Raw genomic sequence first — 26,639 nt, 5'->3', positions numbered from 1 at the left:
AAGAGCCGCTGCCTGTGGAGCCCAGAAGAAAGAGGCCCAGACACTGAGTCCTCACATGCAGAATCACACCACATGCTGCATATGTATATACTGTAAATACTGTATATAGTTCTAGAGCAAGTTTACAAGTAAGTTTCCTTTTCACACACTTTTGTTTCATCAATAGGATGTGTTTGGTGATTGTCAGTTGGTTTGCTCATGGTTTTTAATGCTTTGCGGTGTGGTCATCAGGTGGTTTTCTGAGCGGTTGTTCTCATGTCGCTGGTCGGTCGCTGGACTCCTCTGGGTGTTTCGATGCGTTTAGTGATTCGCGGTGTCTGGTAGGTTAGGTTAGGGTCCCTCACACGGTTTGCAGCTTGACGTGCTGTGAGGGCTTGTGTGCATCAGTGATGCTGAGAGCTTCACCACTGGTACTTCACAGATACCGGCAGGGTCACCCATAGTGGACAGGTCTCAGCTGAGATGCCCGACTAAGACAAACCGGCAGATTCTGGACCACAGAAGATCATACACTGAAGACAATGCCAACAACATCAGAATTAAGAAGACACAGGTGAAAGTGGAACAATCGACTGTACATGACAAAATAAAATAAATAGGTAGAAATAAATTTAATAAATAAAAAAGTTAAGGTTAACAACAGTGTTGTATTTTTTTTCAGCACTCTTTTATATTATATTATATTATATTATATTATATTATATTATATTATATTATATTATATTATATTATATTGTATTGTATTATATTATTTTATATTATATTATATTATATTATATTATATTATATTATATTATATTATATTATATTATATTATATTGTATTGTATTGTATTATATTATTTTATATTATATTATATTATTTTATATTATATTATATTATTTTATATTATATTATATTATATTATATTATATTATATTATATTATATTGTATTGTATTGTATTATATTATATTATATTATATTATATTATATTATATTATATTATATTATATTATATTATATTATATTATATTATATTATACTATATTATATTATATTATAATATATTATATTATATTATATTATATTATTTTATATTATATTATATTATATTATATTATATTATATTATATTATATTATATTGTATTGTATTGTATTGTATTGTATTGTATTATATTATTTTATATTATATTATATTATTTTATATTATATTATATTATATTATAATATATTATATTATATTATATTATACTATATTATATTATATTATATTATATTATATTATATTATATTATATTATATTATATTATATTATATTATATTATATTAAATTATATTATATTATATTATATTATTTTATATTATATTATATTATATTATATTATATTATATTATATTATATTATGTTATATTATATTATATTATATTGTATTTATTATATTATATTATATTATAATAAATTATGTTATATTATATTATATTATATTATATTATATTATATTATATTATATTATATTATATTATATTATATTATATTATATTATTTAGGGTTGTCAGTTGATTATAAATGTTCATTTAGTTCACTAAAATTAAAATTCATAATTCAGTTTTACAGACCTTGCAGATTTGGCTGCAGCTTTCTTCTGCATGTTTTTGTTTTTCTTTGAGCAAAAAGTGGAATTTATTTAAAAAAATATTTCCCAAATTATGTTTAACAGAGCAAGTAATTTTTTCACAATAAGTCTGATATTATATATTTTTTTTTCTTCTGGAGAAAGTCTTATTTGTTTTATTTCGACTAGAATAAAAGCAGTTTTTAATAAAAAACAAAAAACATTTTAAGGTCAAATTTATTAGCCCCTTTAAGCTATATTTTTTCGATAAAGGACAGAACAAACCATCAATATACAATCACTTGTCTTATTACCCTAACCTGCCTAGTTAACTTAATAAGCCTAGTTAAGTCTTTAAATGTCACTTTAAGCTGTAGAGAAGTATATTGAAATATGTCTAGTCAAATATTATTTACTGTCATCATGGCAAAGATAAAATAAATCAGTTATTAGAAATGAGTTATTAAAACTATTATGTTTAGAAATGTGTTAAAAAATCTCTCTGTTAAATAGAAATTGGGGAAAAATAACAGGGAAGCTAATAAGAAGATAACTATAGATAGTTATATAGGTTGGTAGGTAGGTAGTTAGGTAGCATATTAAAAAACAATGGCTTTAAAATTCCAGACACTCTGAATTATTCTGTGAGTAATGTTTCAACAATTGAACATTATGTAAAGTAAAATCATAAGAATTTATGATTGGAAATCTAACACACCAGAGCAAAATAAATAAATAAATAAATAAATAAATAAATAAATAAATAAATAAATAAATAAATAAATAAATAAATAAATAACTTGTGTTTTACAAATCTTAATCTAACTTTAACCTTAATGAAATGATGTGGAGTGAACTAAAACAGAGCATTTGACCTGAAGTCACGAAATAGACGGCGAAATCTGCTTTGCACAGAAATATGAGCAATTCCAGCATAATGGATGTGACGTTTGCAGTAAAATCTCAAAACATAAATTCACAGAGAAAGTATATGTTAACATTATATTGAAACATCTTTTTTATTTTTATTAAATTACTAACCACAGAGTTATGAGATCAGAAAAAAACAATCAATTAATCACAATTACAATTCAAAAAATCAATCACAATTTTTCATATTTCAAATCAAAACCCAAAAAGGTTTGCAAGTTTACAGTATTCAACATAGCTTCTAGAGATTCTGTGAATTACCAGATTCACTATACAACTAAAATGATTGATTTTAATATATTTTATTTTACATTTTTTTGCATTTATGAGGAAAACGCTCTGTTATGGATGTGACAGATGTGAAATTTCCATTTGTGTGACTTTTGTAAAACAAATATAATTTTTGAAAAAACCTTGACAGATACATTTTTGAGTATTTCCGTACTGTAAAATACAAGCCTGCTCAAACAAACTTAGAAAAGGGTTTTTGGTGAAAACCTTTTTTCATGGCGAGGTTCACATTTGGCGAAGTGGGTAGCACTTTTGCCTCACAGCAAGAAAGTCGCTGGGTTGAGCCTCAGCTGGGTCAGTTGGCATTTCTGTGTGGAGTTTGCATGTTCTCCCCGTTTTTGCGTGGGTTTCCTCCAGGTGCTCTGGTGTCCCCCACAGTCCAAAGACATGTGATATAGGTGAATTGAGTATGCTAAAATTGACCATAATGTAGGTGTGTGTGTGTGAGTTTGTGTACGAATGTTTTACCAGTGATGGGTTTCAGCTGGAAGGGCATTCGCTGCATGAAAAAATATGCTGTATAAGTTGGCGGTTCATTCTGCTGTGGCGACCCCAGATCAATAAGGGGACTAAGCTGAAAAGGAAATGAATGAATGGATGAATAAATGAATGGAATTTATTTATGGAATTGCTCATATGCTAAAACAGCCACTATTACAGTGTATACAAACTTGATCACACTGTAGGTAAATTTAAACAACCAAAATAGACATATACGTCATAATGCTTTATATATATGAACATGTTAAAATGTCTTTTCACGAGAGCTGTTTAGTTGATATTTCATGAAATGCAGTGTTGAGGTCTATCTGGACATCTGTCACTCTGCAGCTGAGCTCATGATGAAGAATCGCCAGGGATGGGCAATAATACTGTGCACTCAAATGTATTTTAAAATAAAATACCAAATACCTCAATTTTACATGTATGTAAAATAAACTAAAGAAAACAGCAGCCACAAATGTATTAAAATAAACTATTTAGAAAATTATACAAAATACTTTTACAAGGAAGTGTGACATTTCTTCACAAACCTTCGATCAATAGACCTGTTGGATCAATCCCTTCACCATTAAACTGATTTGTGAAATAACAACAGCCTTTCTCTGAGCAAGTTTTAAGTCAGCTTCTCTGCCAACTCATTCACCTCTACTCCTGTACATGAGTAGGCATTCATAAACATTGTTTCTCTTTCAATTTAGTATAAATTTTGTACAAATTTCATATAGAAAGTCCTGTCTTAAAGATGATCTCTTTAATCACTGTAAAAACCATCTAATGCAGATAATGAGTTGGAACATACTACTATATCTCTTCATTGTTTTCATCCATTGTGTGGCCAGTGAAATAGACACCATCTCTTAACGTCTTATATTTTAACGAAGAGGTTATTATTTTTTTTTGTTCACATAATTATCTTTAAACAAATCTTTAATACTTAATATAAAAACATAATTTCTGAAAACTACTAAAATCCACAGTTTTTGTCATTTCCATACATCATGCTAGTTTTTGCAAGTGTTCTCTTTAATGCACTTCTCTTAAAAAAAAAAAAAAAAAAAAAAGGTGTTCTCTGTTTTTGCAAATAAACTCTTTATATACAATATGTCCTGCTGCAGAGGAGGAGCTTGGCCAGATGCACCCCAGCCCAAACCAAACGCATGAATTGAGCATGCCATTGTTAATATTAGGAGAAACATAAACGTATGTATGCTTTTTTGGAGTCGAACGCTTTGGACATCGCTTGAACAAAATTTAAGACTTTGTAAAAACTCAATTATTTTTTTAATACCTTTTAAGGGCCTTAATTTTCTCATAACTGATTTATCAACTTTTAATACTTTTCAAGACCCCGCGGACACCCTGTAATAAATAGCATCTGTATGACAAATATAATTAACCTGATGTTTTCTAATAATGATAACGTGGCGTAGCATATAAACTAAAAATAGCTGTGGGCCTAAAGTCATGGTCACACTGCACTTTTAGCCCCATAGATTTCCATGCATACGCATGCGAAAGCAGAAGACAGGAAACGCAGGCTTGTGCGACAAGTTTTGCATGTTGCTGCGTTGTAAAGTTCTAGTTTGGCAAACTCTGACCTGCAAAATATTGGAGAAAAAAAAAACATAGGAGGGCTGATCATTTTGACTTCAATGAGCTATACAGTATATGGACAGATAGTGTTTTTCAGCCAATGATGAACTCTCGGTAAAAGCTTGCCTTAATGTGACTATTTTTAATCTGATATGGTTCCTTTTACAGCATGGATGTTGTGATGTAATTCAAATATAATCAGTTAAAAAGGTTTAAGCATGCAATTGGTTGTTAAAGTGTGAAAAAAGACGCAAGCAGCGTCATTAGCAGCAGGCTAGCGCAAAAGTTTCATTGAAAATACTGGGGTCAAATGAATTTCCATATTTTAAAGATGGTGCAGAAAAATGGAATTTAATGCAGTGCTTCTTGTTTGGTCTGAAACCTACTTAATATTGTATCTCAGCCAGGTAGTGATGATCCAGGCCTGAAGCCAGCCTGGTGAAAGGGGTGATTCTTTTTCTCAAAAATTGACTTATTTGCAGTTATTCGCATCATTTTCTATTTAATGGTGAAATTTAAATATTGCATTTAAGTGCAATTTTTAGCACTATTTTTAGCTGGATTAGCTTGTGGGATGGCCATCAAAACCACACATCATAATGTTCCAAAAGATATTAGTTAAATATTTAGAATAAACAATAATAGCCAAATTACTATTCAAATTCATTTTAATATGAGCCGCTTTTGGTGCTTCACACCTTATTATTGCTCATTTTTTGTTTCAAGAATAACGTCCAAGATTTAGAATAAAAAGTTACTTGTAAAATCTTTCCTCCATTTAAAAACAATACAGTAGTGAGAGATGACTTCACTTACGTCAGATTGTGTGTTTTCTTGCTGGTTGTTAAACTCATGAAAACTTGTTTGCACTGGCCAAAACTGATTAGCTGAAGTCACACTGAAGCCACAGCCGACAGAGGATTCCGCTTGCTCTTACTGACTTTTTCTATGGGTTATTTTCAAATTAATTAAAAAAAAATTAAATGAAAGAGAAATTAAAAGTTTGTGTGCATATATCTCATTGCATGTGGACATTTTAAAAAGCTTTTTCAAGAGATCTTTAGTTGATATTGGATTTAAAATAATGAATCATAATAAATATCTACTGAGCCTAATTAATTTGAGTCATATTTAAATCAAAATGTTTCTTTATGTTTCTGTATCACTAATTTAGTTGAGTTTACACCACATGTATGTATATTTGCTGTAAAAAATACAACACTGGTACTAGAGAAGTAATGGAGAAGAACTCTTCTCCTGCTCTGATTGACTTACTGCTGATCAAGAGTTGTTTACATTTAAACCACTTCAATATTCTGTCACCACGGCAACCTGAGTTTACACTTTAAATCCACACAACTGTCTGAAAGTCTTGAATCCTCTGCTTGAAGCTCTTTTAACTCTCCAAGTTGACAAGTTTCATCAGTTTGTCTGATTTAAGTTGATCTTCATGGAGCAGCGTCGCCTCAGAAGAACCAGAGCTCTTCCTGCACGCCTGAAAGACTTCTGGGTGGAGGGCGTCTCTTCTGTTCTGGATCCTGCAGCTGTGGTCAGGTTAGACCACACTTACAGCTGTGTCTCTGTTTCAGGCTTGGAGGAGCGACACCTGAAGAACACGGCTGTCCTTCCTGACCTCCGTCCAGCAGTCACAGTGTCTTCAGTGGATGCAGGTCAGCAGGCAGAGCCTCTCTCCATCCATGGCTGCAGCGTTGAAGTCTATCAGGACATCTACCGCTCTGTGGTGGAGCCCATGACCAAGAACCGCTGTGGTCACCGCCGTCCATACAGCCTGCAGCTGGGCCTGGGTATCAAGCAGCGGCTGTGGGAAACACTCGGGTGTCCTGTAGTGGAGGAGACAGTGCAGGCCGATGGACGAGTAATCATCACTGAGAGCAGGTCTGGTTCCAGCATCGCTCCTCGAATCCAGGTAGACATCAGTGAAGAGCCGCTGCCTGTGGAGCCCAGAAGAAAGAGGCCCAGACACTGAGTCCTCACATGCAGAATCACACCACATGCTGCATTTGTATATACTGTAAATACTGTATATAGTTCTAGAGCAAGTTTACAAGTAAGTTTCCTTTTCACACACTCTTGTTTCATCAATAGGATGTGTTTGGTGATTGCCAGTTGGTTTGCTCATGGTTTTTAATGCTTTGCGGTGTGGTCATCAGGTGGTTTTCTGAGCGGTTGTTCTCATGTCGCTGGTCGGTCGCTGGACTCCTCTGGGTGTTTCGATGCGTTTAGTGATTCGTGGTGTCTGGTAGGTTAGGTTAGGGTCCCTCACACGGTTTGCAGCTTGACGTGCTGTGAGGGCTTGTGTGCATCAGTGATGCTGAGAGCTTCACCACTGGTACTTCACAGATACCGGCAGGGTCACCCATAGTGGACAGGTCTCAGCTGAGATGCCCGACTAAGACAAACCGGCAGATTCTGGACCACAGAAGATCATACACTGAAGACAATGCCAACAACATCAGAATTAAGAAGATACAGGTGGAAGTGGAACAATCGACTGTACAAGACAAAATAAAATAAATAGGTAGAAATAAATTTAATAAATAAAAAAGTTAAGGTGAACAACAGTGTTGTATTTTTTTTCAGCACTCTTCTATACATTTTCACAATGAAAGTCGAGGGTTTTAGTATATTATATTATATTATATTATATTATATTATATTATATTATTTTATATTATATTATATTATATTGTATTATATTATATTATATTATATTATATTATATTATATTATATTATATTATATTATATTATATTATATTATAATATATTATATTATATTATATTATATTATATTATATTATATTTTATTATTTTATATTATATTATTATATATTATATTAAATTAAATTAAATTATATTATATTATATTATATTATATTATTTTATATTATATTATATTATATTATATTATATTATATTATATTATATTATTTTATATTATATTATAATATATTGTATTATATTATATTATAATATATTATTTTATATTATATTATTTTATATTATATTATATTATATTATATTGTATTATATTATATTATATTATAATATATTGTATTATATTATATTATATTATATTATATTATATTAAATTATATTTATTATATTATATTGTATTATATTATATTATATTATATTATATTATATTATATTATATTATATTATATTATAATAAATTATGTTATATTATATTATATTATATTATATTATATTATATTATATTATATTATATTATATTATATTATATTATATTATATTATTTAGGGTTGTCAGTTGATTATAAATGTTCATTTAGTTCACTAAAATTAAAATTCATAATTCAGTTTTACAGACCTTGCAGATTTGGCTGCCAGCTTTCTTCTGCATGTTTTTGTTTTTCTTTGAGCAAAAAGTGGAATTTATTTTAAAAAATATTTCCCAAATTATGTTTAACAGAGCAAGTAATTTTTTCACAATAAGTCTGATATTATATATTTTTTTTCTTCTGGAGAAAGTCTTATTTGTTTTATTTCGACTAGAATAAAAGCAGTTTTTAATAAAAAACAAAAAACATTTTAAGGTCAAATTTATTAGCCCCTTTAAGCTATATTTTTTCGATAGTGGACAGAACAAACCATCAATGTACAATCACTTGTCTTATTACCCTAACCTGCCTAGTTAACTTAATAAGCCTAGTTAAGTCTTTAAATGTCACTTTAAGCTGTAGAGAAGTATATTAAAATATGTCTAGTCAAATATTATTTACTGTCATCATGGCAAAGATAAAATAAATCGGTTATTAGAAATGAGTTATTAAAACTATTATGTTTAGAAATGTATTAAAAAATCTCTCTGTTAAATAGAAATTGGGGAAAAATAACAGGGAAGCTAATAAGAAGATAACTGTAGATAGTTATATAGGTTGGTAGGTAGGTAGTTAGGTAGCATATTAAAAAACAATGGCTTTAAAATTCCAGACACTCAGAATTATTCAGTGAGTAATGTTTCAACAATTGAACATTATGTAAAGTAAAATCATAAGAATTTATGATTGGAAATCTAACACACCAGAGCTAAATAAATAAATAAATAAATAAATAAATAAATAAATAACTTGTGTTTTACAAATCTTAATCTAACTTTAACCTTAATGAAATGATGTGGAGTGAACTAAAACAGAGCATTTGACCTGAAGTCACGAAATAGACGGCGAAATCTGCTTTGCACAGAAATATGAGCAATTCCAGCATAATGGATGTGACGTTTGCAGTAAAATCTCAAAACATAAATTCACAGAGAAAGTATATGTTAACATTATATTGAAACATCTTTTTTATTTTTATTAAATTACTAACCACAGAGCTATGAGATCAGAAAAAAACAATCAATTAATCACAATTACAATTCAAAAAATCAATCACAATTTTTCATATTTCAAATCAAAACCCAAAAAGGTTTGCAAGTTTACAGTATTCAACATAGCTTCTAGAGATTCTGTGAATTACCAGATTCACTATAGAACTAAAATGATTGATTTTAATATATTTTATTTGACATTTTTTGCATTTATGAGGAAAACGCTCTGTTATGGATGTGACAGATGTGAAATTTCCATTTGTGTGACTTTTGTAAAACAAATATAATTTTTGAAAAAACCTTGACAGATACATTTTTGAGTATTTCCGTACTGTAAAATACAAGCCTGCTCAAACAAACTTAGAAAGGGTTTTTGGTGAAAACCTTTTTTCATGGCGAGGTTCACATTTGGCGAAGTGGGTAGCACTTTTGCCTCACAGCAAGAAAGACGCTGGGTTGAGCCTCAGCTGGGTCAGTTGGCATTTCTGTGTGGAGTTTGCATGTTCTCCCCGTTTTTGCGTGGGTTTCCTCCAGGTGCTCTGGTGTCCCCCACAGTCTAAAGACATGCGCTATATGTGAATTGAATAAACTAAATTGGCCAGTGTATGTGTGTAAATGACTGTGTATGGATGTTTTCTAGTATTGGGTTGCAGCTGGAATTGGCTGTGTCATATGCTGGATAAGTTGTTGGTTCATTTCTCTGTGGTGACCCCTGAATGAAAAGGAATGAATGAATGAATGAATGAATGTATGAATGAATGATTTCTATAGCGAAATATTTGCTGATGCCTCTTAAAGCGATCAAGTTTTTTTTTATCCAAAACTTAAAATTCTGTTATTATTTATTAATGTTTTACTTGTTCCAAACCGATTTTACTTTATTCCTTTTTTAATACAATAGAAGATATGAAAAAAATGAAAACCTGCAACCATTGACTTTCATAGTATTTGTAAGTCAGTGGTTACAGATTTCCAGCTTTCTTTATATAAAGTACCGGTTTTACTTTCTTTCTGTCTTTTTTTACACATTAGAGATATTTTGGAAAAAAAAAAATAAAATGGAAACCTGTAACCATTTGATTTTTTTTCTATGAAAGTCAGTGGTTACAGATTTTCATCTTTCCTCAAATAAAGTACCTGTTTTACTTTATTTCTTTCTTTTAACACAATAGAAGATATATGAAAAATGAAAACCTGTAACTATGGACTTCAATAGTATTTGTTTTACCTTTTACATAAGTCAATGCTTACAGATTTCCAGCTTTCTTTGTATAAAGTACCTGTTTTACTTTTTCTGTCTTTTTTAACAAAAAAAAAAAAAAAAATAGAAACCTGTAGCCATTGACTTCCATAGTATTTGTTTTTCTTTTTATTGATATCAATGGTTACAGGTTTTCAGCTTTCTAAAAATTAAGTCTTGTTTTACTTTCTTTCTGTCTTTTAACACACTAGAAATAGTGACCATTGTAACCTGTATCCATAGACTTCCATTCTATTTGTTTGTCTTATTGTGTAGTAACACAATAATAAATATTTTGAGAAATAAAAAATGGAAGCCTGTAATCATTGACTTAAATAGTATTCGTTTTTCTTTGAGGGATTACAGATTTTCATCTTTCTTAAAAAAAGTATTTGTTTTACTTTCTTTCTGTCTTTTTTAACACACACACACACACACACACACACACACACACACACACACACACACACACACACACACACACACACATATATATATATATATATTTAAAAACCTGTATATTTATTTTATTTATTTATTTTTTTCCCAAAATATCTTCTTTATTATGCAACAAAATAAAAATAAAAATCTTAAGGTTTGTAACCACATGAGGCTGAGAAGAATCTGTTTTCTGTTTTGGGTGAACTAAACTATTCTTTTAAGCCAGGGTTGTCCAAATTCAGTCCTGAGTCCTGAAAAAAAATTTTTTTTCTTTTTTTTTTTTTGCGAATGACACAATCAAAATGAAAAATGTAGATTAATTAATTAAATAATGGTTGTATTTATAAAGTGAAAAGCAGATTTTTTTAAATAATAATTATATACAAACATGTACTGTATTTCAAAAGAGTTAGTAAAGCAACTGATTGCACTATTCGTTGTGTTTAATGAGAGTAAATTGAGCTATTAATGCTTGCTGTGATGCTGATTGGTGTCATTTTCTGTACATGATCACATGGGTAATGTAATTTTTCTCCATTATTAAACACTATTATTTTAGAAATAAGTTGAATTATTGCTAAACAAATTTTTTATAAATAAATGAAATAATTGCTGCATACAGTATTTATTTTGTACCATTTAAAATGTAAAAGTTTACTGTATAATTACTGTATGGTACAATACTTTAATTTTCAGTGTAATGAAACTGTAATAATGTGGCAGATTTTTTCCTAATAAAAAATGATGTTAAATATTAGGACATTTTATACATTATTATATACATTGTTATATACATATATTGTTTTAAAAAGGGCAAATGAAGTCACTTTTAAAAGCATGCTTTACACCACAGATACAACATTGTTCATTTTTTAAATAGATTATAAAATATCAATATATAAATATCGAATCATGAAATCACGAAAATTTAGAAAATTGTTGTTAACTCTTAAGACATTTTATACAAAACTGTCTGAGGATACAATCATCATGGAATAATTATTTCACATAATATTTAAAAAAAGCACGCCTCAATATATAGCAGTGTGTTCAGTAAGCTAGTAGTATTTCATTGAGAAAACTAACCTGTGTGTGTGTGTTTTATGAATGTGTGTGCGTGTTTGCTGCGTGTGCTGTATAGCGGAGTTGAGCACGAGCGTGTCCGAAGCTGAAATGAACCCTGTCAGATCTCCAGCACACTACATATTGGGATTAATGACGGAGAATGTTCCGGCAGGAAGATCTTCACACCCACTCCATTATTAATGCAGCATATCAGCGAGGGAACACACAGAATGTGAGAGAGCAAAGAAAAGAGAAGAATTTACCTGGAAAATGAAGGAACTGATACTGAAAAGTGGAGGAAAAGAGCAAGGGCCTTGATATGAATCAATTGAAATCAAAGAACATACTGATGTGATGTAATTTTAAGCAAAATCAGGCTCAAACAAACAAACAAAAAAGTTTATTCTAAGTTAGTTTTGGAGTTTGAAAGTACTCTGGCTAGTACACATGATATTACTTTGTGGTGATGACATAATAGGTGGCTCCACCATTGTTGACAATAATTAACCAGTTTTGTTATTGTATAAAGCATGGTAACTTTTTTTTAACATTACCAACCACATATTTACTACAAATACCATGTTTAACAAAATTAACTCGTTCAACTCAACCTTTGTTAAAGAACTACTTTATTAAAATAAATCGCTCTGTAAACTCAAATACAGTATAACTACAAATGGTGCAACAAAACAATGGTGAATTTGTGGTAACTATTTACAAAAGTAACTAAATGTTTTGTTTTGTTTTTGGTTGCACAGTGGCGCATGGTTAGTGCTGTTGCCTCACAGTGAAGCTGCAGTCACACTGGACTTTTCTGCCCATAGACTTCCATTCATGCGCGCGCAAATGGGTCAGACCGGAAACGCAAGCTTCAAGTTTCACAATTCGCTGCGTACAAGATTACATGAGACCGATCAAGGATTAAATCATGACCTCTCTGGACAGAAATTTAAAACATAGAGCAATCGCTCTCTTTTTTAATGTCTAATCATCTTGTTTAATCCCGCCCCTTTCGCAACGCCATACAACAGAATTTCGCAAGCTCAAACTCTAGTGTGACTGCAGTTTCAGAAGGTCGCTGGGTCAGTCGAGTTTCTCCAACAAGTCCAAAGACATGCGCTATAGGTGAATTGGTTAAGCTCAATTGTCCATAGTGTATGTGTGTATGTCCTGGTCCTCCAGGTTAGGGGTTGAGCATTGGGCTAATGACCCACCTTGTAAAAAAATAAAAATTAGATGTTACAAAACACCAATGTGGTGCGGCTAAGTATCAACTTTGACATAAATGGCCCTGGGAGTAAGTAACTAACTAAATGTTTTAGTTTAAAAAAAGAATGGATGATTTTCATAAGGGTATCAAATAAAGTTTAACAAAAATAAATGTGATGTGACTTTACTTAGATGTTGAATTGTAGAGCTAGCACAAACATATCCTCATCGCTGTGATCTGATGCTTTCTTTATTGCTGTTTTCTTGCTGCTGTCATTGTTTTTCTTTTACTTTGTTTCTGAATGCAAGGTCTACAACAAATATTTACATAAACACTGACTTTATTAGGCACACCTGTCCAACTGATTACCAGTGTGGGCAGTTTTGTGGGTGCAAATCATTTTGTTGATGCCAGTGGTTAGAGGAGAATGGCCAGACTGGCTTGAGCTGATAGAAAAGCAACAGTAACTCAAATAACCACTCATTATAACCGAGGTATGCAGAAAAGCATCTCTGAAAGCACAGCATGTCTAACCTTGAGATGGGCTACAGCAGCAGAAGTCCTCACCGGGTGCCACTCCTGTCAGCTAAGAACAGGAAACTGAGGCTACAATTCAAACAGGCTCACCTAAATTGGACAATAGAAGATAGGAAAAAATGTTGCCTGGTCTGAGTCGATTTCTGCTGCAACATTCAAATGATAAGGTCAGAATTTGTCATCAACAACATGAAAGCATGGATCCATCCTGCCTTGTATCAACAGTTCAGGCTGGTGGTGGTGAAGTAATGGTATGATATTTTCTTGGCACACTTTGGGCCCATTAGTACCAATTAAGCATTGTGTCAACGTCACAGCCTTCCTGAGTATATGTCCATCCCTTTATTACCACAGTGTACCCATCTTCTGATGGCTACTTCCAGCAAGATAACGCGCCATGCAGGCACGTGCACTGTTGGAATATCTAGCCAATTCCATGCGTGTTCAATAAGAAAAGGTCTGGAGATGGTTTTCTTCAATGCCAAAAATATTAGTAATTTATTAGATACACATGAATAATTCGATGACAGAGCTCTGGGTTACATTACCCCAATGCAATACAAGAATTACATTCAAGAGGTTCGCAACTAACATACATTTCCTGACTCCAGCATATATACACAACTGATCTTAACAGGTGGAGTTTTGGTGTAACGTCACTTGTCAGTCATTGTTCAGTCCTCCATTGGCCGCACCTTCGACATACTTCCTCTTTTTCAACGAATTCTCTCTTCACAACAACAAAGCATACATCTTTCTGTGTTCTGTGTTCAGTTTTAACACCTCTCTTCAGACAGGAAGTTTCTGCTGAATTTAATTTTGGACCCACATCTATCTACTTCTCCAAAAATGCTAATTAGTATGCACAGCACTCACACACAACATTAGAAATTCAGTTAATATATGACCCTTACATGACCAATACAAATAATTGTTTGATTAAAAGAAAAAGAAACAAAAATAATAAAAAAATGATTCCTATTTTACAACAGCACACATAGGGCTCAACCTGTGCGGTGCACATGCCCTTTTTAGTCTTGGAAAAAAAGTGCCCCCGCGACACATACCGGCCTTCAGTAGGCGCGTGACAACACCGCTGATCAGAACGCGCGCGACAACACCGCTCTTCAGTACGCGCGCGACAACACCGCTCTTCAGTACGCGCGCGATAACCCCCCCCCCCCCCCCCCCCCCCCCCCCCAACCGCTCTTCAAAAAATCCTTCACCTGCTCATGCCCTCTGGACAGTCTCTGCATGGGCCTGGCGCCATGCATTAAAACATGAATCACCTCAGACTGGTTTCTTGAACATGACAATGAGTTCACTGTACTCAAATGGCCTTCACAGAACTCAATCCTATAGAGCACCTTTGGGATGTGGTGGAACGAGAGATTTGCATCATGGATGTGCAACCGACAAATCTGCAGCAACTGCGTGATGATATCATGTCAGTATGGAGCAAAATCTCAGGAATATTTCCAGTACCTTGTTGAATCTATCCCACAAAGGATTAAGGCAGTTCTGAAGGCAAAATGGGATACAACCCGGTACCTAATAAAGTGGCCACTGAGTGTATATTCACATTTATGTAAATGTTACGGGATGTATAAGAAATACCACTGGATATTTATTTTATATGTATTTTTACCCCATGCAGTTTAACATTAGCAAGTCGCTAAGCTAATATAGCACTTATTTATTGTTTACAGTTCGATTTCAGTTTCTAACTAACAGAAAGATGCTTGTGGTGAGTCCAACATTGCATACTTTCATACTATAGTACGCTAAAAACAGCATGCAAGCCTAGTAGTATGTCTGAATTCATCTCAGGCCAACAATTCGTACGTTTTTGATTTAGTGGCTAATTTTTATGAATTTGTACGATCTCATTTATACATTTTAGAACAATATTCTCATCTCCCAATGACGGTTGGGTTTAGGGGTGGGGTTTGTTTTTTAAGTCTGAAATTGTATGAGGGCATACAAATAAGTAACTAAACTGAACAAACGTAAATAAGTTAAGTTTCCTCATTAGACTGGGCTGAAGTGATCACACCTTACCCTTCTGGGGTCTGATGGTGTTTTGGGGCTCTGGAGAAGTATTGACATGCACTGACATTTGTGTTGTTTTCAGTATCTTAAAAACATATGAATGGCTAAAGTGTGATAACACTGTAAACAGCACAAGTTGGGCTACAATAATACATAAGCAGCATGTTTTTATGTGCTTGTGTTTTTGAGAAAGAAACATTTATGCGTGGTTAGTGAAAAACTACAATTCTAAAGTCACTGAAACAAGGCCGTGAAACACACAGAGAACATTTGTGCATAATCGTACGTTCATACCGAAAGCGGCGAGAGCGTCAAAGTAGCCGGAAGTCATTCATTTTCAATGAGAGCCGGCGGCGATAAGCGGCGAGGAGCAGCGCGGCGCGTCTTTGCCGGCGTGAGTGTCGAGGAGAGTTGAAATGAAGTCAACTTTATGGTAATGAGCTATGACGCGTTTCAGCGGCAAGCAATCAGAATGAAGACGTCCATCGCTTGATAGCAGTTCAGAGAACACAGACCTGTGAACTTTGGTTCCGACCACAGTTGTTCCCAAGGGTTTAATTATTGCGGTCGCCGGATTTCCAATTATTTACAATTTTTTCCTACAGGAACATGCATTAAATAAGTTACTGGCGAGTTACTGATGTTCATTAATGTTATATAAATTTATCTTAAAAAAGCGGGAATCTCACGCGATGTGACAGTACAAAACAGTACTGCTGCTTCAGGATATTTCAGCCATATGGACACATATTGGATAAATAGAGCAAAGCCGCACCACACGCAACTTGATCTTCCATTGTTGTATGAATTTGATAAGAAGTGCGCAACATTTTCACGCTAAAAACATGTCTTATGCAGGAATGTAACTGATATGCTGCAACGGCTCCTTTAAATAAGAGATCAATGTAGCGAGTTTTGACGCTCTCGCCGCAGGAGCTGAAGGCAGAGAGCGTTGTCGCCAGGGCGGCCAGAGCGACCTTGGACGCTCTCGCCACTTTCGGTGTGAACGTACGGTACGACTTTGAGAACTGGATCTGGAAGCCTAGTGTTTTTACTTCAAAATGATGTGAGAATCATCTTGTTCACTTGCTCATAGAAAACAATATAATGAATTAAAATTTCAAAGTCACTTTTTGAGTGAAATTGGTTTATGCGGGAAGGCGTGAACTATCATTACTATGCAGTGAGTCACACCTGAAAAGACAAAGACCTGCATAATGAGCAGCATAATGAGCCATTAGACAGAGAGGAAAGTTTATTTACTTTTTTGTTTGCAGTTTATTTAAAATATATTAATCACACAAAATAACTGGAGATACACTTGTGAGAGTCAGTACACATTATATAACTCTGCAAGCTTTTAAACTTACACGTAGCAGATCTACTGATTATTTTTTGTTTTTTTTTGTAAATGAAGAGTTTTGTTGCAAAATTAGATTTATCCATTTTGAGAAATGTTGGTTAAGCATAAAATATCAATGCTATCTCACGGAAATTTGTAACTTTTTGACTTTAGTGGCTTATTTGTATGAATTTTTTTGATCTCATTCCTATAATTTAGTACAATTTGCGCATCCCAAATAATGATTAGGTTTAGGTGTGGGGTGCCGCGCCTCCTTTTTAAAATCATATATTTTTGTACAACTGAACTCGTACAAAGTCGTACAAATTAGCCACTAAACTGACACATTGTAAAATAGTTACTGTCCTCTTGAGATCAAGCTAAAAGCACACATTTTGAGGGGGCAAAAATATATATATGTTTTTAATTTTACATCAACATTTTTCTCATCTCTCAACCTACTTACGTTTTCGCAGTTTATGGCAGTGCAGTCTGTGATAGTTTCAGCATGAATGATACATGCAATTCTGGCCAAGAATGAGGTCAAAATTAGAGATGGTGTTTTTGGAGGCAGCAGGATTATTGACTTTGCATTAGAAGCAGTGGTAATAAAGCTACACATATTTAAAACATTTAAATGTGAAAAAAAAGACTGTGAAGCGCTATTTATACTTTCTGCCTAAAACTGTTCACTTGTAAAGTTCAATTTCAGCTAGTGCCTTAGGAAGAGTTCCTAATGCTTTTTTTGTAATTCAAAAACAATATACAGGGCAGTAGAATGAAAACATTAAAGAGCCAATGCTCAAGTGCATTCTCCTTTTCACTGTGTTGTCTTGCTTTGTGTGTTTTACTGTAGACCAGACAAGCACTAACACTACCTTAAATGAGCAATTGAGGGACAAGTCATGTGTACTTTGATCTGATGGCTCTCACAGATGCCGTTAAAGAGGCGAGACTCTAAACACATTTCTTCTTCTCTCTTCTGCTGTTCCCCAGCTCTTTATTGATCTGCCAGTTATTGCTCACTCAAGGGCTCATTTCTGTCATGGTTGCATTCCCATTTCAGCAGCTGTTTCTCCCAGGCTTGGAAATATCCATTGCTTTTCAATTTAGTCATGCACGTGCTTGGTCATGCATAAACTTTTTGTTTCAAAAATATCCAAAAGCATGCATAAATGTGTTCAGCTCATTTTCATGCTAAAATTATATTTGTTTAATCCTATTCTAATAAAGTTTCTTATAAATTTCAATTAATAATTGCTATTTTGTGTTTATTTTTACCCTCCCTCTTTCCAGAAAATGACAGAATACAAAATGTTTTCATTTGTTTCTATTGAAAATCAGGGTTATTCAACCAAATATGATTTCTCTTCTGATGTTAAAACATTACTCTGTTGTCTAAAATAATTATACACATGACTGAAAACATGCCATCTTTTTATTTTATGCCTTTTTATTTCATAGCCTGATTGGAAACTGATAAAAAAAAATGTAAAATTTAGTCATAGATATTAATTTTCTGTATTTTTCAAAGAAAATGCTACTTAATCAAATACAGACAGTTATTTAAATAAAACTTATATGTGGTTGTATCTACAGTTGATAAGTTTTTTTTTTTACATTTATTGTATAACAGAAAGATACATTTGGTACACAACATTAACAATAACAATCATTATATTATTTACGATGGTGCCGATAAAAACGAAAAAAAAGAAGAAATAAGAAAAAACAAAAGAAATTAAAAAAAAAAAACTATGAAATATCAGTGGGTTATCTGATCTGTGGATAGATTAAAGAAATTGAGAGTGAAGAGGGCAACATAAGAATATAACAGCAATTTAGAGATTTAATAGATTATATATTAAAGGTTGTGCAAATGGTATATGTTTTGAGTGCTTTCTTGTTAAGTGAATCTGCAATTGTAAGTGGTTTTTAATCTCTTTATAAATGCTATAAATGTTGGCTTGCAATTAGAAAATTTACGTTTATGAATTTACAAAATCTGCATAAAAAAGAATAAGGTTTATTATAAAGAAGACATAAAAATTTGAATAAAAAAAAACAAAATGATTACTTTTGGAGTTACAGAAAAAAATCTGCAGACATTTTAAGGGGTGTGAACAAAAACAAAGGTCCCACGCATTTCCTCTTTTACATTTTTAATTTTTATAGCTTCTAGGAATACAAATGGAGCCAAATATTGATAAATGACATCATGACCACTGTTTTAACATTATGTTTTGATTGAATTGCCTCGTTACAGTAATGAAATAGTTTGATAACAAGTAGAAAATGTTCATGGGCCAAAGACTTGACCACACTAAAATGATCTATACAGTGATAAGTGAGTGCTAAGATGGCAGTTTAATTGAGGGTCGGAAATAGACGCCAAATTCGTAACTGACCAATCAAAATCAAGCATTCAACTGATTGGCGGTCCTACAGTCACTCACATACGATTGTTAATCACAAACATCAAGGCTAACTTAGACGCTGAAAACTTTACCGACGGACGAATGTGTACGTGGAAAATGTTTTTAAAAACACGGACAACACATTCTATACCAGGAGACTGGACACGTCTATGATATGCAACACACCGAACAACACTTTTCATCGACAGACAGTAAGGTAAGGCAGGTGTTTATTGACTTGCCGCCGAGCAGTAAGATGTTATTTTGTGTTATTAATACACGTTAAACACTGTTCTGCCATTGCATGTAAGAACAGCGAGTGAGTGATAGTACTACAGGAATTTAACTGAGGTAATGTTGTTTTTTTATTGGCACATTTGTTCATTTTGGAATAGTGACAAGTTGTGACATGGTCCCTAATGTTGTTTACCTCGCTATTTTGATTATTCGGTCTGACGTCGCCTGTAAATATGACTTCAAAACATTAGGGGCATTCTATCAGAAACGTAAATTATCTGTCTCTGAAATAAATACATTCATAAAAAGTATTTGAAAACCCGAACATTTCTAAAATGGACTGATGGTTGATTTATGAGAGTTGTTCTTTAAAGAAATATATCAATTTGGTTCTCGGATTTTTTTGTTTTTTTGTTATTAAAATAAATTTACAAATGTTTAAACTGTTATTGTCCTTATCCTCAGCCCAATTGAACATACAGCTTTAATAGTTTTGTTATGCTAAAAACTGTTATTTAGAAATAGCAACTTTAATTTGTTATCATTCACATCAGTTGATAAAACATGAAATTATAAATAAATTCTACAAATAAATATCACAAATATATAATACAAATAAATTTACAATTGTCCACATGTTTCTGTGAGTCCTGTCACTTTGCATTAAATTTAACCTTGAATGCATATTTGTCTCCTAACTTACCCCATTTTTATTAACAACATACACACTATCAGTCAAAAGATTGCGGTCAGTTTTTTTTTCATGTTTTTTTTTGTTTTAAGAAATTTATTCTGTTCATCATAGCAGCATTTATTAAATGTAAAAAAAAAAGTTAAATATTTATAAAAATTTTGAAGGACTGCTTTCTTATTGTATTACTTCAGCCATTATTGCTTTTATTACTATTACCAATAATAATAATAATAATAATAATAATAATAATAATAATAATAATAATAAAGATAATAATAATAATAATCTAGGGCTGGGCAATTAATCGAAAAGTAATCATTCACAGATTTTTCCAGATGATTTTTTTTCCCCAATTAATTTCCCTACCGCGCGTGGAACGCGTGACACCACTCTGTTAAAGGCTGAGGCTGATTTATTCTTCTGTGGCCATTTTGCAGCCACATCTGATCTCTAGTCAAGCAGGATGATGGACCCATTTTTGGGCATTACTTTGCACTACATTGACGAGCTAGAGATGCTTTAAGACGGCATATTGTCGTTTACATTAAAATTATTATTTACATTAAAATATTTGTTTACAGAAGATGCAAGTCCAGTTTACAATTTTATTTGCAAGGCTAAACTTGAGTTATTTTATTTAGAAGAGTTGTTGATTGTTCTCTACTTTTAATCTGGAAAACATTGAAAATAGTTTATAATATTGTTTCCAAAAGTGCAAGATTGTTTATTTTCACTTTTTTTTATAAGAAAAAAGTACTTTGTTTTAGGTAATCTGTGTTTGAATTTAAGTTGTTTAATGTTGATATTCAATAAATAGACGAAGACAGTAGATAGTGTGTTTTTATCAGTTATTTTAAAATCAAGTAATACAAAAATCTAGCACTTGTAATATGTGAACATAGTTACTGTACAGTGAACTATGAGCGCAAAAAATAAATAAAATAATCATTCATTAATCGTAATCGAGTTAAAATGTTCAATTAATCGAGATTTTTATTGTAGGCCAAATCGCTCAGCCCTATAATAATCATAATAATTAATATTAGAGTGATTTCTGAAGGCTCATGTGACTCTGATGACGGGAGTAATGAAGCTGAAAATTGATTTTTACAATCACTGGAATATAATATTAGATTAAATGATCTTGAACTACATTTGAACAGTTATTTTATAGTGCAATATTTCACAATTTTACTATTTGTTCTGTATTTTTTATTAATTAAATGCCGCCTTGGTGAGCAGGATCAGCTATTTTAAAACATTAAAAAATCCTACTGACCCCAAACTTTTGACCGATAGTGTAGGCTTAACTTTACTGTAACTTGATCCTTCAGTGCTCATAAATCATTTGTTCGACAGTCTCTGTGATATTATTGTCATATACAGTAACTGCCTTTGCAGCCAATATTGTTTAGATGTAATAGTTTCTATTAATTTGCTTTGGATTCATATAGTGAAGTGCTCAGTAGTCTGTAGCCTATCTAATATTAAGTATGGATGGTTCAGAAAAGCAGAATTGTGATGTTTTGAGGGAGGTGAAATTAGTCCAGTCAGTAAAATCAATCTCCAGATTCTGCGTATGTGAATGCACTGCAGAGTAGTAATTTAGCTTGATTGATTTAAAAAAAGGAAACCTTTATTTATTCCAGCATGGGACCTCTCAGGAGCTCAGACAAAACACTTCGAGATCCAAACCCTTGCTTTGAAATGTGCATTTGATTGACAGATTTTAATCTTTAGAAGAATAGCTGCTTGCATAAGACAATCTCATTAAAATACATGCACACATATGATCAGTAATCCTACAGTGACTACACCTGCAGGTTTATGTTTACCTGTTGCTAATAGCGTAGCATTCCTCTGTTTATTATCACAGTTTGTTTTAGAGGCATGTGGGGAAAGGCCTAATGCTGTAATAAAAAACGCAAATTGTTGGCATTTCATTACAGCAGGAAAAAAAATTCAATTACAGGGCTGTAGTTATGCTCTCCACACACACACTCACACACACTCCTGAGGGTAACACCTGAACGTTTGCACTTTTCGAAAGCACTCACTCAGTTTGGCTTAGCATAGCATTTAGAAAACCGTAGATTAACTTGAGAGAATGAGGTGAGGAATGATATAATGTCCCATTTTTCTTTAAAATTGCCTCTAAACTAGGAGAATTACATAAATATGGTTACTTAAAGGAATAGTTCAGACACAAATTATAATATACTTATTATTTACTTACCCTCAGGTAGTTCTAAGCCTTTTTGCGTTTCTTTATTCTGTTAAACTCTTAAGATGATATTTTGAAGGAAGCTTAAAAGCTGTAACCATTGACTTCCATTGTAAAAAAAAAAGCACATAGTTTTCTTAAGAAAAGTTTCTTTTTTGGGCTCAACGGGTTTGAAACAAGTAAAGGGTGAGTGAATGATTTTCAGTCAGGGTGAACTATCCCTTTAAGGGTGTGTTAATATATTGCCATTTTCAGCAAAAAAAAAAAATCTACACAAAAATTAAATTTCACTGCAATTTTCACTGTTTATTTAAATGGTAACAATGTTTTGGCGGGCTGAAAATACATATTTTGTCAATTTAGTCAACATTTGATGTGTAATACACTCACTGACTGCTTTATTAGGTACGACTGTCCAACTGCTTGTTAATTTTCCAATCAGCCAATCACATAGCAGCAACTCTATGCATTTAGGCATGTAGACATGGTCAAGACAATCTGCTGCAGTTCAAACCAAGTATCAGAATGCGGAAAAAAGGTGATATAAGTGACTTTGAACATGGCATTATTGTTGGTGCCAGATGGGCTGGCCAGAATATTTCAGAAACTGCCTTGTTGATACCAGAAGTCAGAGGAGAATGCCAGACTAGTTTGAGCTGATAGAAAGGCAACAGTAACTCAAATAACCACTCGTTACAACAGAGGTATGCAGAAGAGCATCTCTGAACACGCAATACATCCAACCTTGAGGCAGATGGGCTACAGCAGCAGAAGACCTCAGCGGGTGCCAACTCCTGTCAGCTTAGAACTAAGGCTACAATTCACACAGGCTTACACAAAACGGACAATAGAAGATAAGAAAAACAATGCCTGGTCTGATGAGTCTGCAGCGCAATTTGGATGGTAGGATCTGAATTTGGTGTTAACAACATGAAAGCATGGATACATCCTATTGGTTTAGGCTGGTGGTGGTGGTTGATGGTCTGGGGCATATTTTCATGTGGGGCCCATTAGTATTAATTGAGCATCATGTCAACGCCACAGCCTACTTAAGTATTGTTGCTGACCATGTGCATTCCTTTATGACCACAGTGTACCCATCTTTTGATGGCTGCTTCCAGCAGGATAACGCGCCATGTCATAAAGCATGAATCATCTCAGACTGGTTTCTTGAACATGACAATGAGTTCACTGTACTCAAATGGCCTCCACAGTCACTGGATCTCAATCCAACAGAGCACCTTTGGGATGTAATAGAAGCAGAAATTTGCATCATTGATGTGCAGCTGACAAATCTTCAGCAACTTCATGATGCTATCATGCCTTAATATGTGCCACGGAGGATTAAGGCAGTTCTGAAGGCAAAAAGGGGTCCTACCTGGTACTAGTAAGGTGTGGCTAATAAAGTGGCCGGTGAGTATATGCGCGCACATTACAATCATATTAAAAAAAAACTTTTAAAAAAAGAATTACTTGCATTTTTATAGGTTACACCAAGACAGTACCAATAATTATAAAGATAACATTCTAGTCAAGTACTTGGCAACCAAAACAACAATGGCAAAACTGCATGACCGTATACACACAGATACTGTCTTTTTGCAAAGTGACATTGCTATATCTAATGGTCTGACATGCATAATACAGCATTTATAGTCATTGTAGATCCATTTGAAAAGGGAATGTATTGACAACTTTGTCATATGTACGAAAGAAAACCAAAACATTTATAATACATCGTTTGAGCATAAACATAACCTACCCTCAATCTTTCCATTTTGATTGATATTTCTATTTCTATAAAAAAACAGCGAAACTGTTTACATCAGAAAATTGTATATGAATAAAATGTCAGTCGCTGTGCAGTTTAAATCACATCTCTTATACTCATTTTAAAGTTTTAAAACCCTGCCGAAAGGATTCTGTCCAAACAGTCTTATCTAATAAAATCGTCTGCATGATCGGAAATAAATTACGCCTCTCAGGAAAAGCAAAGTGTATTTGATTACAGCCCTGAGAGACCAGGAAGAGAGGTGTGTGTGTTTTAGTGGCTCAGGAGATAATAGATGCATACTCATTTAAAAGATGATATATGCTAGTCTTTATTTAGCAGTTGATTGGGTTTCAGACGGCCTCAGCAGTCAGTCAGGTATAACAAGTCTACTGATCGACGAGTCTTCTCCGACAAACTCTATCACAGCTTCTCAGTCTGACTGATGTGTATGAGCTGCTGAAATATTGATGGGGCAAATCTCTTGCTGGTTTACAAAGATCCCAGACCCGCTTATTTGCATCCAGTTTTATTTATGTATGAACAAATATGATTTATTAATTCTGCGACTCGACCCAGAGCAAGTTAGCACAGAATTCTAACTGTGGCAATTTGCCACATCTGATTTGTACCCAAAAACGAAACACATGATAAATAGTGTTGAACAGTGTCTTGGGAGGACAGACAAATGTGACGACTTGTGATTTATGTGTTTATTGTAGTCTATACGCATGTGATTTTTGTGTTGGAGTGCATGTGTGAGCGAGCAGTTCATGTTTGTCTAAAGGTTTGTGCAGCTGTAATGAGAAATGATTCAAGTAGCTAAGAGATTTGCGTGAAGTGAGGAAGTTTACAGCAATCACACTAAAACGTCCGACCAGACATCTGCAGCTCTTGCAAACTCATGACTGAATGGTGATTTGTAGTATATGAAGTACATAAACTCTCAACACCACCACAGGGTGATTAAATGGAAATAAAAAAAAACATGCTGAAAGAAAAAACATTAAACAGGAAATTACACCATAGAGAGGACGCCTGCAGTGCAGGCCCTCGTCTGTCGAGAATCTTAAAATATTGGATATTTTGATCTTTTTGTAAAAGAACGGCTGGTTAGATCAGGCTGTCGGAAGTCATGTATATATTATTTATGATACTGGTAAAAAAATGTATGCATCTCAGATAAAAATTGGAAATTCATACGTAATTTATATGTAATTCAATCCTATGTAATTCATTTGTAAATTCATATGTAAATAAGGATTATGGTGCATACACTCACATATTTTCATAAAAAATATACATTTAAAACTTGATTTTTATTAAAAAGCTTTTATGTTGTTATAAAATCAGCATTAACATTAAAAACGTTTAAACAAATAACAAGAACTAAAGAAAAAAAAAGGTTTATTGGAACAATTCAACCATGCTCAAGAAGATAATTTGAAGAATGTTGGAACATTTTTCACTATATCTACTTTTATTTTAACAGAAGAAACTCATAGGTTTGGAAACAGGGAGGTAATGGGGTCTAAACTAAATCTTTAAATGCACTTCATGTCACCATGCAAAAAAAATAAATAAATCTATTTTTTGAATGGAATATTTAAGTGTTTACTATTTCTATAATTTCGGTGATACAACATGTTTGCATCCATCAGCCTGTCATACTGAGCAGAGCAAAGATGGATGACATTCCACCACGAGATGGCGGCAGAAACTGCATAATAAGACCTTACCGGAGAAAAACACTGCATAATTTAAAAAATCAAAACATTATAAAACAGGTAAATGACTTTCTAAGTCGATCTCTCTCATTTCGATGTTGAAGTGCTGTATTTATGCCATAATAATCTGGTACTGTTTGCTTTGCTTTACCTTTTTCAGGGTTAATTATTGTGATATCCTAATTAGACCCAACAGAGAAATACTGGGAAATGTCTCTAGACTGATGGCACTTAATGCCGTTCAGCCTTATAATCTTAAAATGTGAGCAATATCACCTGTTTTGTCATCACTTTAGATATTAAGCTAGAGAATCATTCAAACACTAGCTCTAAAGTAATGTTGGTGAATTATCAACATTTTCTGCTGTTCTGATGTCCTCTGCAGATGTGTATGAATGGCAGAAGAAAGTAGTT

The 26,639-nt window shown here is 32.9% G+C and overlaps 1 protein-coding gene and 1 long non-coding RNA gene across 2 annotated transcripts; one reads left to right on the top strand and one right to left on the bottom strand.

Moving 5' to 3' along the window:
• The first annotated feature begins 3,425 nt into the window (after positions 1-3,425).
• Positions 3,426-7,493, top strand: LOC148679819 (uncharacterized). The gene is made up of 2 exons (XM_088651532.1): positions 3,426-6,981; positions 7,085-7,493. Exon 1 carries the CDS (start codon positions 6,364-6,366, stop codon positions 6,898-6,900), a length of 537 nt encoding a protein of 178 aa, XP_088507658.1. The 5' UTR covers positions 3,426-6,363; the 3' UTR covers positions 6,901-6,981; positions 7,085-7,493.
• Positions 7,494-19,685: 12,192 nt separating this feature from the next.
• On the bottom strand, positions 19,686-22,995 carry LOC148679818 (uncharacterized). Its single transcript, XR_015945489.1, has 2 exons — positions 20,976-22,995; positions 19,686-20,923 (listed from the first exon to the last, which is right to left on the bottom strand). It is a non-coding gene; the product is annotated as an uncharacterized LOC148679818 (long non-coding RNA).
• Between the last annotated feature and the right edge of the window lie 3,644 nt (positions 22,996-26,639).

This window comes from Danio rerio, chromosome 19 (genome assembly GCF_052040795.2).
Source record: "Danio rerio strain M-AB ecotype USA chromosome 19, GRCz13ab, whole genome shotgun sequence".
NCBI lineage: Eukaryota > Metazoa > Chordata > Actinopteri > Cypriniformes > Danionidae > Danio > Danio rerio.
This window is presented reverse-complemented; position numbering and strand designations above follow the sequence as displayed.

Excerpts from the sequence above, each read along its gene's own strand:
- LOC148679819 (XM_088651532.1), top strand. The coding sequence starts at position 6,364 with ATGGAGCAGCGTCGCCTCAGAAGAACCAGAGCTCTTCCTGCACGCCTG.